Source organism: Leptonotus elevatus, chromosome 17 (genome assembly GCF_054856555.1).
Source record: "Leptonotus elevatus isolate MCC_2025b chromosome 17, RoL_Lele_1.0, whole genome shotgun sequence".
Taxonomy (NCBI): Eukaryota; Metazoa; Chordata; class Actinopteri; order Syngnathiformes; family Syngnathidae; genus Leptonotus; species Leptonotus elevatus.
In genome coordinates, this window is record NC_141255.1 from 3,840,666 (window position 1) to 3,854,690 (window position 14,025).

The window sequence follows — 14,025 nt, forward strand, 5'->3', positions numbered from 1 at the left end:
GACAGAGACAGAGACAGAGAGAGAGAGAGACAGAGAGACAGAGAGAGAGAGAGAGAGAGAGTAGCCCAATTAATTCCAAGTACATGAAATTAACAGTAAACCAGCAATTTGAGCCAGCCAGCAGTTTATTTGAACTCAAAGCTTCCAAAAACCGATCGCGGCGACAGAGAAAGTTGTGGATTCTGTTGGCAATAAAAAAAAACGACAGCTGATTAAAGCCTGGACTAACACAAACAGAACAATAGCCACATTCCATCGTCTGTCGAACGGCTTTATGGTGCGTAAACCGCCCCCCTCCTTTCACATCTGCGCTGATAAGAGTTTACATTAGGAGATAGGGTGGGGGGGCTTCATCAACCCACACGAGAGCTGACTGAGGTGGTCTCTGTATAAACACACAGCGGATACACAATAAGTCTGGTCTGCATGCACAGTGTTTGATGGGGAGGTTTTATAATGTTTGTTGGTGATTGAGGAGGACGAATTCCTTGCGTTACTGTGGTTAGCGAGGGAGGACGCGCGCCCAGCGCGCCGTAAGGAGAAGTCGTTGCGTTTTATCTGGGAATCGACACCATTTCTAAACACAGGCAAAGGAGTTGAGCAGATGAATTTAAAATAAACCCCTTTTTTTTTCCCCAGACTCAAAAGTTATTTTCTTTTTTTGCCAGCTCCGCTCACGCGTCTTTTGTCTCCACTAGGTCCGTTACTGCCAGTCCCTAACAGAGGAGGAGAAGAGGGAGCTTCACATGTTCAGCGCCCAGCGGAAGAGAGAGGCACTCGGAAGGGGAACGCCCAAGATCCTGCCCCGGGCCCTGCAGCACACTCGCTGTGAAAATGTAGGTGGCACGCATGGATGCCCCCGTGAGCGCGCGCGCGCACGCACACACGCGAAGAGGTCACTGAGAGCTCATGTCGCTATCAGGGCAGTTTCGACTTCCACGAAAACCCGCTGGTTGGGTCTTACGCTATTTATATCTTAAGTTGGTCTGATTGGCTGACGTGATGGCTTGGAATTCGGTAATAAACGCAGCCCTCATTTATTTGGAGGAAGCGGGGGAAATCGCAAGTCGGCTCCCCAAGAGGACAGCTACCAATTTCCTGCCAACAATCTACCATCTCCACAGGACAGGTTTATAAAATCAGAACGAATTCCCCCAAATCAGTCATGGTGCGCATCTTGTACGTGTTACGAAAATGTAACACGTCACAAAAAGAAGTGCGGGAAAAACTTTTTAAGCGCTTGTCGTGAAATCCAGCTCACAAACAAACGACAACTGAAAACCATTGCCTGACGTAAGTAACTATAGATCAAATGAGTTACAAATGCTCCCCCCCCCCCCCCCCTTGACTGCGAGATCTCAACCAACACAACAATCCCAAAAATCATTTGTTGTTTAAATGTGGCGATGGTTTTCGTACCACTCAAGATGTCCTTAATCTAACTTATGGAAAACGTCCTTTCAACATTCACTGGAATTGGAACAAATTAAAGCCCCGCTTAACCAGTGAGGAAACCACATCCTCTTTTTTGGCTATGCTAGGCTACGTTACTTGGGGTTGCGAGCGTGTCAGCGCCCAAACATAGATGCTAACAAACACATCGCATGTTGAGAACGAGCAACACATGTCGACACACACACACACACTAATAATCCATAGTGAAATTGCCACCATGTCACGTATCCATTGGGTCATAACTCACATTATCATCTACGCAAAGCTGCAGGTCACTCATACCTATGAATGCACACATGTTCACAGACAATTTATGAGGCTCCAGTTTCCGTCAGTCTCAGGGACATACATGAGCTAAGCCCCCCCCCCCTCCCGTCTGTCCACTCGTAATAATAGCAAACAGCTGGGCATGCTATCCTACTGCTGTCTATTGGCGTCCCCACGCTCTGGTGGGTTAAATAAAGACTTGTGATTGGGCGTTCAGACACACTTTGACGATCTCTGCGGAGTCATATGAGCTTTGGCGACTCGGGTCCAAGGACAGTGGGCTCTGTTCAAACTAACTGGACCGACAAGTGTTATTAAATTTATGGCTTTTATGGTATAGTATTTATAGTATTTGATAGTAAAGCGAGGCAAACTGAAAGACAATGCTTGCTTAAATCAGTGGATGTCAGCGACAAGAACAGCTAATCCTGAATTAAAAAGGAACAGGCAGCTATTCTGAAAGACGTGAAACATAATCTGTGGTTTTGTTTTAAAAAGATTAAAATGCTTTGCATCTATGTTACACTGGTTTTAGCAGTAGTTCTGGTTTCACGGATTTGTTTTGATTGGATAACATCACTGGCTTTTTGGGGTTTTAGAAAACTTAACAAAGGATGATCTGTCTATTTAAAACATTTATTACACTGTAATTTAAACATACTTAGCAGTAGATTATCAGCAGAGCCACTGCATTAACAAGATGCCTACAATATGACTTTCACGCATGCGTCATTCGTATACGTTTGGCAGTGTGGAGGTGGCATCAATGGAGGGGAGATGGCAATCTTCGCCTCGAGGGCTGGACCGAACCCCTGCTGGCACCCTGCATGCTTTGTGTGCGCTACATGTCAAGAGCTGCTTGTGGATTTGATCTACTTCTACCAAAATGGCAAGATCCTCTGTGGGAGACACCATGCGGAAATCACGAAACCAAGATGCTCCTCTTGCGACGAGGTGAGAAGCAGCAACGGTGTTAAGTAACATCTATTAAGGAGTTCATAGCATCTCACCAACCATTCATATGCAATTGCGCTTAAGATCATCTTCGCGGACGAGTGCACAGAGGCGGAGGGTCGGCATTGGCACATGAAGCACTTTGCCTGCTTTGAGTGCGGGACAATGCTGGGGGGGCAACGCTACATCATGAAAGATGGCCGGCCCTACTGCTGTGGATGTTTTGAGTCGCTGTATGCGGAGTACTGCGAGGCCTGCGGTGAAAATATCGGTAAGTCGAAAATTTGGATCCAACAACTTGGGAGTACCCAAAGCCACGTCCCTCTCCTTATTCACAAATGTGTCTTCTATCCGACTGTCCTATAGGAGTGGACCATGCACAAATGACCTACGAAGGTGGGCATTGGCATGCCACAGACGAGTGCTTCTGCTGCGCTCAGTGTAAGACGTCCTTACTGGGCTGTCCTTTTCTACCGAAACAAGGGCGCATCTACTGCTCGAAGGCCTGCTGCCAAGGAGAGGAGGATATCCACGCCTCCGATTCTTCGGACTCCGCTTTCCAATCTGCTCGTTCCCGCGAATCCCGTCGCAGTGTCCGCATGGGCAAGAGCAGCAGGCCCGCTGAACAGTGGAGACAGTCTCAAGTCTTAAACCCCTCCACCGTTGTCTCTGCGAGCGAGTACAAGTTTGTTGAGGGCGAAGTCGATGGGGATATGGATGTCATTGGGCAGAAGCTTTCCCATCTAGGCCTGGATGAAGAAAGGTTCTGGGGGGACCGCGAGGAGCAGGACGCTGGGGGAGAGGAGGACCCCGAGGAATGGGCCCAGCACGAGGACTATATGACTCAGCTCTTGCTCAAGTTCGGTGACCAAGGAATGCTGCACCCGATTCAGCAGCCATCCCGAAAATCTCCCAGTCCCAGTAATGACAGAAAGCATCTGATAAGTGTTTCTGACCCTTGGCTAAAGCCAGAAATTCTTGGAATCTCTGCCTCTTCACCGACCCCTACCAGTCCCACTCAGAGCCAAACTTCCAATCAATCCAGAGCCAACAGCCTTAGCCCTGGACTCATGAGCAAGAAGCATCTTCCTGAAATGTACTGGGCCCAGTCTCAGGACGGGCTCGGAGACTCAGCCTATGGAAGTCATCCAGGGCCTGCCAGTGCCAGAAAGATCCAAGAGCTAGAGCTGGACCAAGATCAGGACCAGTCTAGTGCAAGCAAACATTCCCTATGGCAAGAGAACAGGCAGTGGTACCAGGATACACTGGAATGTATCGCAGATGAGCTGAGGAAGGCGGGGCAAGGTGTGGGGGACTCTATGGATTCACTGGCACTGTCAAACATCACTGGTAAGGAGGAGGGGATTGTGTTTGGTTTGATGTTCACCGATTCCCACTTAAAATGTGTAAAACGTACATTTTCTGCTTCCTTAGGTGCTTCAGTTGATGGAGATGGCAGGGATAGGTCAATGGTCTACTCCCTTCATACAATGCAGGAACCTTTGGTGGGAGACGACTGTGAGAAGATGAGCAACATGGGGACCTTTAATTCATCTCATCTTCACCACAGTAGCAACTCTCTCAACCTTAACTTGGAGAAGGAGGGACAGGAGACGGCACAAGACGGAGACCTAGCAACAAGGGGAGGACTTCTGTCTCTGTACCCCCATTTGGAAACACCACCTGCGTTTGTCCATGCGCCAGCTCTGAGGAGGACCAAGTCACAGTCCAGGCCTCCTCAGATGGTCAAGTTCACAGATGACACTGTGGATAATGGATATAACGATGGATTTGAGGTCAATATCAGAAAGCATCCCATGAGTGAGAGGCCACAGCGGAGGGCTTATGCCCACGCTGAGGCGTGCCGGGAAAGAAGCCATCCGTCGAGTCACCATGGACGGAGCAGACAGAATCCCCACCATAGTAGGCACCACAGGAGCCGCAAAACCCACTCGGACATTGCCCTGAACATGGTGCCGTTGGAAAAGGCGCAGAGACCTTATCGACATCACCGACAGATTCTAGCTAACCCTCGCCAAAGGTCTCCAAGCCAACCACAGGCATACTCTCAAACCCGGTCAGACTATATGATTCAGGGTCCATCCCAGGGAGACCGCCGGGTTGAGCATTTTATGGGTCTCTACAAAGATGAGGACGAGTGGTGTTCCACTTGCTCTTCATCATCATCGGACTCTGAAGAGGAGGGCTACTTCCTGGGCCAGCCTATCCCCCAGCCTCGACCCGCTGGGCGCTACTATGCTGAGGACTACCCCAGAGTCATTGCCCTCTCGTCCCAAAGTCATGGCTCAAAGACTGGTCGGAGAAAGAGCCACCGCTCCAAAAATTGTATTCTCTCCTAGAGCCCAGTCTGTATTAACACTATGACCTGCATAAGGCAATAAAGTATTTTGCTGTTTTTTTTTTTGTTTTTACAAATGTTTTGTACAGGTTTTTAAGAGTTCTAGATATATGGTGAGTTGTAATTCGACTACCATCTAAGAAATGAGTCTTTAATTGTTGCAATGACAAAAGAAACTGTAAACTAGTCAGAAATGTGTAAATTCATTTGACATTGATTTTTTTATATAATGCATGGGCTGCATAGTAGCCTTTGTGCAGAAAAAAAACGTACAGTTCGAGTGAAAACATGTAATTGTTTCTTCTTTTTTTTGTATCGATCTAAGCTTTGCAGCTATGTGTACAGTCAATCAGGAAAACACAAGAAACTAGACAGAGTATTTAATGCAAAATGGCATAAATGTACTGTAAATAGTAAGATTTTAATACTGCAATCTTTACGTAGGTTTAAATGAATGCTTTTGAAGTGTGATTAAAGTGAAAAATACCAGCTGTAAATGTACTTAAACACAGACCTTTCATAAACTGTGTTCTCCAGTTAAGTGCCATAAAACAATGTCTATTGTAACATTTCATATGTAATGTCTATATTGAGCCCAAATATTACTACACCTGTTGTGTCACAAACAGTTATATACTTAAGATTGTAAAGATGCTTGTAATAAAATATTTTTTGCAAGTCTGCAGAAAAAGTTGGTTTTTGGAAATAGTTTCTTCTTGCTTCAACAAATTTCCTGAATCAACTGCACACTTTTCTTAAAAAAAAAAAAAAGCTTATTAAAACGTATTATTAATCTTATGAGTGTGTGCAAAGTGCAATAAATTAAAATGCAAAACAGTTTTTTTTTTGGAAAAAATGTTTTTATGATGAGAGATCGTAAGGTGACACAGCACCAGTAGATTTCAACTTTAACTTTTAACAGAGCACACTAAAAAGGATTTTTTTCTTTCCACCCACAACCCCCCCCCCCTCCATAACTAACACTGATTAACGTCCACCCTCTGTGCTGGAAAATAGTGTAAATCCAGAAATCCAACATGTGTCCAGTGAGTCACAATCCAAGTTATCCGCTGTAGTCAGACGTTAATCCTCCTACAAAGTTCCATCAGAAAAACTTGTCAGAAAATTGAGCTGTGATTGCTCCCAGTCTTTGAATTCTTTTGACTGCTTGAGGTTGTAGAAGGGGTGGTGGAGTCGCAAGTGGGGAGTTCTGGGTGTTGGATTGCCTGATCCAGCTCGCTTATGAAGAGTTTGAGGTCCTCAAGGCAACGTACACGGATCTCCCCGAGGTTCTCCCTGAGGGGTACTTGTAGCTGCTTCTCCAGATTGGGATCTTTCGCTACCAGCATCTTCACCACCGTACCGAACGTTTCACAATCATCGCGGTACACCTGAGATTTGACAGGGCAAAAAAAAAAAACAAAAAAAAAAAGAAGAAGAAAAGTTTGTTTTCAGTGGCATCATCCAAGTCATTTTCATCATCTTCTCAAGTTCCATAAACGCAGATTACATTGCGGATGGCGGGGAACGAAGCAATGAAAACACTTGGGCTTGGGAAGGGAGAAAACATCCATCATTTCACAGCCTTTTCTTTACTTTCCTAATGAAGAAACATTTTCCCGTTCTGACAAAACTGCTGCTTTGAGTTGTTTACAATCTTGCAGGGACGTCCAAACGACGTCCGTAGGTGCCGCCTCAAGCACGTGAAAGGGTGCGGATTGGTCCAGAAGACGCAAACAGTTCCAAGAAATTGTGTTGATGTCAAACGCAACGTACTCTATCTTCGAGAAATATCCAATTAAGTACACGAACCAAACACTTGGACAGAGAGAAATTTGTCTCTGAAACAATGTGCTAAAAATATACTTCCTGTATTATAAATGATTTCCCCTGTTATCCAAACAGGAAGGAAAAGAACTGTGCTTGACTGGGTGGGTCGGGCAGGTTTAAATGAAGCCGTGTCTGGGTTTCCAACTTCCTCAAACTCCTTTTCTACAACTATATTGATTGCGGATGGATGTTAAATTGGAGCAAAAAACACTTGCGCGAGGAACAAAAAAGAAAAAAGAAAAAAATCAGTCAATCGTTGTCGCCTTTGAAGGCAAAACAAAAGAGGGCCTAAAACGTCTGTATTTCTGCCCAATACGCAAATATACTTAGCTTCCTCAACAAATGAAACGAAACACCGTTTGTGCCACGGCCTGGAATGTGAGGAGTAAAACACGATGCGGTTTATTGCCTTTCATGCCTTGTCGCTCACTATAACCAGTCGGTATGTACCTCAGCCAAAGTCAACTCTGACGACGAGCAACAGCTCAGGTAGAATTTCAGAGGAGCAATTTTAGCAAGCTACAAAAACACACAGAGCAGGACACGGCCCAGCATGATGTCGGCTTGATGATGGAAAAGTCCGTTTTAGGATCTGCGCGACAAGTTTGGATTTTTGCGCTTTTTGCAGGAGCGACCGGACTCATGCTCGTGTAACGGTTCGAGATGGCTAGACCAGATTTTGGATGCAGTAAGCCAAACAATCACAGCACACGGAAAGTGACTGCCTGCTGTGATAGAACCACAAAACCAAATGTTGAAGAAAAAAAAAAAAAAAAAAAAAAGAAGGTTACCGCGGCTATATAATTTTTGAATGACGGGAAAGGAATGCTTGCCAATTTTGTGGCTGCTTGGTTTGTCTACTTTGTGAACCACTTTGAGCGCACAGCCATTCGTCACGAAAAAAAGAAAGTCGCTCAGGTTAAAATGGCAGACATTTGGGAACTGTGACATTTTAAAAGTACGGCTTTATTTGAACCATTTTCAAGGCTGGAATGACCAAAGATGGATGGATGGTTGTTTTTTTTTTTTTTTCTTCTTTTTTTTTTATGGGACCCACACATCTGGGAAGGGGTATACTTTTTGTAAACGTTAAGTGTGAGGACTACACATCCACTGATAATCACTTTCCCAAAAAAATAGTGGTTAGAGGGGGGGTAAACACAGATGGGCTCGAAAGAAGACTGGCTATAAAACAGGCCTGAATCTGCAGCGTCAGCGCGCGCGTTACAAGCGCCTGTCGGCTCTGCCGTGCCAGCGCGCATTGCACGCTTCAAGGCACAACCGCTCCGGGTTTAATGGTCCCAGTAAAGCAGCGGTAGCATTTACTATTGCAGGAAAGACCCTCATTAGATGAGCGAGCAGAGCTGGACGTGGTTTTTTTTTTTAACTCCGTTGACCTCTATTTATTGAACGCACAAAGCTATATCCTGGTCAACTTTTATATGTTCATTGGCGTGGGCTAATTGCTTCCAGGAACACTGCGGGGAAGACGTAACGTTTCAACCATGCGCAGTCCCGCGTTAATGTTTGGCGGAATGAGCTTTTTGTTGTCATTATTCCATCCGGGGGGTCGTCGTTATTAAGAGATTTACAAGAGTTAGCAGAAAAATCCTGGGGAAGTTAGGCAACTTGTTGGGGGATTATTGCCTTGAGCGGGGAGCAGTAAAAGTGGCTGATGGAGGAGTTTTGAATTTTAACTGGTCCTTTTCAGAAATGTTAAGCTGCTCGTTAACAATTTATCTTTATTCGTAATCAATGCCATTTACGTTGATTGACAGGGAGAACATATAAATCTCGTCACGCAAAAGTTCACCCAACCAGAACGCCACATTTTACAAATGAGATGAAATCAATACCGTCTTGCTTTTTTAAATATCTGATATTCAATATTTTGAGTGTTTTGGCCGCTGAGACTCCAGGCTTCGCTATTTCATCCACAGGTCGCTCTACATACAATAGATGAGTATGAATTATTTGGCTCATGGTGGCCCAAAAATGGCGTAATGTTGTATGTAACCTGTAACTCCATTATTGTTTATATTGGTGGTTCTTAAAGCCTTTGTCAGGAATCACCATTTATTGTATTTTTTTAGCTCTCCAAGTGCCACCATCGCGACCATCATTTCAATACATCGAAGTAAGCCTTAGTGTTCATTATCAAAGCAAGGCCGCGGTGTGATTCCTAAAAAGTAAATGCCATATTCCAAGCTACTGTAAAATTATAGCCTGGAAAGCCACACCCACTTTCTTGAGGAATTTCATTGATCGTTCATTCCTTGCCGGTGGAAGTCAATTCAAAATGGCGCATAGAAGAGACGATAGCTTGTTTACTTCAGAATAAAACTCCGTTTTAAATGAAAAGAAAAACATTTATTTCAAAAGAAAAAAAAACGACCGCAGCCTTTTATATTAATCGATTAATAATGATGCTTACTTGAAGTCGTGAGAAGTGAAGTCACCGGCAGCCATCTTATGTTGCCACTCGCCAAGTTTCGCCGTTTAACTTGATTACATTGATTTTTCCGCGGCACTGGGACATTATTTCCTGCCACTATGGCTGGCAGATCCGCCACATGCACATTTCATCGGCAAGAATACGATTACACGATCTGAGACGCGCATGCGCAGAAGGTTGGCAATATTTGTTTGCGAACTACAGTAAGTCAAAGTACGCAGCAAGGGCCCAAAAGACACAACGTCCACTCTTCTTCGATTAGTTCTTTTCCAGTGTCTTATTTTGTCCGGGTTTGCCCCGAATTGAATCTAATTTCAGTATCAATAATGAATCAGAATTGCTCAATTCTTACCAATTCCCATCAAACACAGTAACGGAAGAAAAGAGGGGTGGGGGTGGGGGTGGGGGGGTAGAGTCACCTTTTCAATCTCCCGGGCTTTAGCTGCAATGGCCAACGATCGTCGCTCCTTAAAGTTGTCTGTGGTTATATTCGGACTCTCCTCCACGACAAGACCTGACAATGGCTCCTCTTTTTCAGCTTCAGGCGCAATGTTCTCCTCCTAAAGAGAGACACGAATGTCATTCAACCATCCATATGAGTGCGCAAATTTTTTTTGAATATGGTTACAGGGTGAGCAAATATTTGCCGACCAGCTAACTCAGAGCACCATTAAGAAAACTAATTGAAAAAAATTGCCCTTTTTGGTCTAATACATAGTAAAAGCCAGCCATCTTGAATCCACTGGGTATGCTGTATACATATCTACGAGCTGCTATGTAAGCCAAAAGAATGAGCAAATGAGATGACACGGGGCCAAGTTGGTCACTGCTCTCTGTTGGAAGGCCAGGGAGCGGCGCAATCCATCCACGACTAAAGCCTACTCGCAGTAAGTGAAATCAGGCCACGCAAGAGAGCCACATACATGACATCACAAAGGCGCGCGCGGTCTACGATGAACGCTCGTTTTCGCCCTCAAGCCAGTTTCCTGCCAGGGAGAAGTACAGCGTGCACGTTTAGGCGTTTGTCATTTCATAGCCTGCTTGTCCATAGTGGGGGGGGGGGGGGGGGGTATCCCTGTCTGAATCATTCAATTCAATTGAATGGGCACCACCCAACATGAAAGTTAGGTCCAAACAAGAATCTTTCAAAACTGGGGCGGACTTTGATCTAAATTTTGGGGAAATGATGTGGTTTTTCAATGGTTTGTTTTGCTCCAAACAATAAGTTCTCGAAATTACTGTGATTTGTCAGGGAAGTAGACTCACTCCAACAACCAGTCCCAATTTTATATTTCAGCCACAGTGGATCTCGACTTTATCCTCCCAGACTGAACTGCTGTCTCTTACTTAGACAAATACATACATACTAATAGTTAAAAAATATATATTTTGGGGGGTGTGTTCAGTTTGGAGATGGCTCCAGAAATCCTGTTTGCGTTTGTCGACTTTTTTCCGCAGCAGGCAGCGACTGGGGGGGCCATTAGTGCAGGCTTTACTGGGGGCACAGTGCAGGCCTTTCATCTTGGCAAAAGGTTATTTGGTTTGTGCCCCCGCGCAACAGAGAAACAATGCACTGGGCCTAAGATCAAACACCGCAAGTACGCGGCAGCGTGTTTGCAAGGGTGGAGAGCAGCTGATAGGGCGGCGTGCGCAGCACACGCTAAGCATCCATGTTCTGTCTGCCATTTACATTTTAATGCATGGGCTCTGGTTTTAACGTGCGAGTTGGAAGCCCCCCATGAGCGGAAGAAAGCAGCAGTTCTGCAGTTTGAATAGTGGACCAAGTTATGTTGCATAGGGGAGGCTCTCTCTTAACATTGTGGCAAAGATCCTACGATAAAATTATGACTGTGGCTAATGCGTTTAGCCGTTTCACTTCTGGGTGGGCCGCACTAGCGCGGCGCGTCACATCTGACTCCGTTTAACCTGCAGCTGCAACGTTGGAGATGCGGGATATCAGCAAAACTATTATTTACAGAGCTGCTTTAGTCAATATACACAGCAGTAAAGAGCAGTTGTGTTGTAAGAAAAAAAAAACTGGACTTAAGACTCATGGTGACACTTGAGCGCTCCAATGCAGCCGTTATTACAAGTCCACGTGACTTCAAGTCTGCCTACAAAGGCAGGTAAACAAAAGCAGTGGGCCACTTTAAAAACCATTAACATACTTCAAGGGGACGAAACAGTTATTAGAAGGACAAAATTCAAGGGGGTCCAGATGCAGTTTGCTGTCAGTTTATTTGTATCCTTGTGAGCTCACCTTGTTTGAGGTGGCGCTGCTCGGGGAACCTTCTCTTGACAGACCTGGAATCTTTTCTGAAGAAAAATGAGAAGACAAGGTAAGACTAAGAAAGCAAAAAAAAAAGGACACAAAGAAACAAGAGGATGAGGATCCAAGGAAAGAGGGTAAATGTGAACAAGAATGCAGGAGGATGACAAAAAACATTTTTTTTCAGTTCCAGGATCCAGACCGTCACGATGACTTCTAGAACAAATAGGAAGCCGTTTGCACTCCAAACTCGACATTCCCAGAATGTACATGTCAACCCTTAAAAGATTTGGTCAACTGGATACCGCTTGCCTCCACTCAAGGCTACCTCGCTAGCCGCCATACGTGAAGAACATCTATCTTGTGGAAGCTTTCACTTCAGGTATATCCATCAGACATTCAATCTCTTCTCTTTCCCCACACACAAGCTGGTGGCATGTTTACGAGCTCGGACAAAAGGTGGCTGCCGGATGCATTCGAAATGCTCTGCGTCTCTCTCGTGCTACCCGACAGTTTACGTGGTGACCTCAAGATACATGCAGAGAATTTATTTAACTCATTCAACTGCCATTGATGGCTATAGACGTCAAAAATTCATTTCAACTATTTTTATTAGTTAAAAAAAAAAAATCTATATTTGTTAAGAGTATGAAAACCTAGAATTTTTTATTGTACATTTAGAACAGATATAAAATGTGTGATTAATTGTCAGTTAATTAGTGAAGTAATGTGATTAATTTTGATTACAAATTTGAATCGCCTGACGCCCCAAATTTTTTAAAGTTTTTTTTTCATTCGCTGCCATTGACAGCTATAAACGTAAAAAAATCATTTAAACTTTTTCTATTAGTTTAACTTATTTTTTCCACTTTTGTTAACAAGAGTATGAAAACCTAAATTTTTTTCAATTGTACATTTAGAACAGATATAAAATTTGTGATTATTGTGACTATTGAAATCATGCGATTAATTATAATTAAAAATTTTAATCGCCTGTCGCTCCTAATTTTTAAATAATATATATATATTTTTTAATGAATTTATGGCAGTAAACGAGTTAAGGACTCAACCCCCCACCCCCCCTCAAGGGGTGATGCACAAAAAATAGTGCTATTTTTGTACATCAAAGACACAAACAACTATATTACTGTGCATCATATTTCTTTTACAAGCGTCATCATTGCATGAAATCACCTTCAATTAATTGCAGGTCAGCCAAAGGTAACTGCGTAACACATTGTTATATACTAAAGTCATAAAGTTAGGCATATTTGTCTTAGCTTTTATAGCTTGTGAATGACAACACAATCTGTCTGGGCTTAACTTCGTTAGTTGTACCCTGACGTGTCTCTAAAATTTGAATGCCCAATAATCCATTTACCATTAAAGTCAATCCACTAAGTAAACTGACACTTAAAAAGCAGGAGGAAATGAACTATGTTATTTATTTTTAATTTACCACCAGGGTGCGTGGAAGTTCAATCCAAGCGAACGGATACTATTGCGGCAAACAAACAGGTTAAAAAACAATCATGTTGTTTTGGATGTTATTGCGAATGGGAGTTAATAAAAACGTGTGGAAAAAAGTGAGTTTGTAGCACAGAATTAACTAGCAACACTCTCATCGGTCCAAAAATTTGAGCGAGATGTTTGTTTGTCAAGTCGACTTGGCGAAGTTGTACGAGCGTAATACAACTTCTATAACGAACTATACTGAAGACGATACAGGCTGTAATGCCAGCCAAGTGTGTTAAGATTGGGAAGGTGTTGAAAGTGAGGAAAGCATGACAAAAAAGGAAAAAAAACAAAGATTCCCAAGGTAGACAGGGGTTCTGTTGAGGTAAACAAAGTTACGAGGTTATTCTACAGACTACACCATGCAAATGAGATACTTTAGTATTTGCATTTTTTTCCAGTCCGGTGGCATTCGAATATGTCCCAACTTGCATAACAGAATTTTGGAAATCTTGGGAGTTGGACTGAAAAGACACTGTTCCTCCACTTTTTCTTGTTTATAATGGCCTGACAACTACTAAAAACAATTGTGACTAGATCTATGCTTGAAAAGAGTGGAGCAACAAGTTCAAGTACTACTGTATCTCCATAAACAGTGAGGGAGAGATCTATTGACCACAAAGTCACATCTAGGCACAAACATTTAAACATTTGTGACGCACCCCGTTCTTTTAAAGACCTGGGTGACAGAATCAGCATCATTATAGTATTGTTGCATCTGAATTTCTATTGTATGAAGTAAAAAAAATAAATAAAAAAAAGCAGGTCTCGCAAGGCAATTTCAGAACAAAATTGCCTACGAACTCCACATTCATCATATTTAAAAACGTTTTATACTAAGTATGAATGTATTTTCTTGGCATGATGCTGTAACGGCATCTGTCACTCAGGTCAACGCTTGTTTTCAAGACTCATGTACAG

The 14,025-nt window shown here is 43.6% G+C and overlaps 2 protein-coding genes across 10 annotated transcripts in view; one reads left to right on the forward strand and one right to left on the reverse strand.

Annotated features, from left to right (window-relative positions):
* The window catches only part of LOC147159307 (prickle-like protein 1), a 10,777-nt gene extending 5,047 nt beyond the window's left edge, over window positions 1–5,730 (forward strand). Inside the window, exons 4-8 of the mRNA XM_086058038.1 lie at window positions 699–836; window positions 2,473–2,676; window positions 2,761–2,947; window positions 3,043–4,026; window positions 4,111–5,730. Of these exons, the coding sequence (XP_085914164.1) occupies window positions 699–836; window positions 2,473–2,676; window positions 2,761–2,947; window positions 3,043–4,026; window positions 4,111–5,036 (2,439 nt within the window). The 3' untranslated portion in view covers window positions 5,037–5,730. The remainder of the gene's footprint in view (window positions 1–698; window positions 837–2,472; window positions 2,677–2,760; window positions 2,948–3,042; window positions 4,027–4,110) is intronic.
* Window positions 5,731–5,999: 269 nt separating this feature from the next.
* Window positions 6,000–14,025, reverse strand: part of pphln1 (periphilin 1) — a 42,523-nt gene continuing 34,497 nt past the window's right edge. For all 9 annotated transcript variants that reach the window (XM_086058040.1, XM_086058042.1, XM_086058048.1 and 6 more), the window contains 3 exons: window positions 11,581–11,636; window positions 9,740–9,880; window positions 6,000–6,426 (listed from right to left, as the gene is read on the reverse strand). In XM_086058040.1, the coding sequence (XP_085914166.1) occupies window positions 6,154–6,426; window positions 9,740–9,880; window positions 11,581–11,636 (470 nt within the window). In that variant the 3' untranslated portion in view covers window positions 6,000–6,153. The remainder of the gene's footprint in view (window positions 6,427–9,739; window positions 9,881–11,580; window positions 11,637–14,025) is intronic.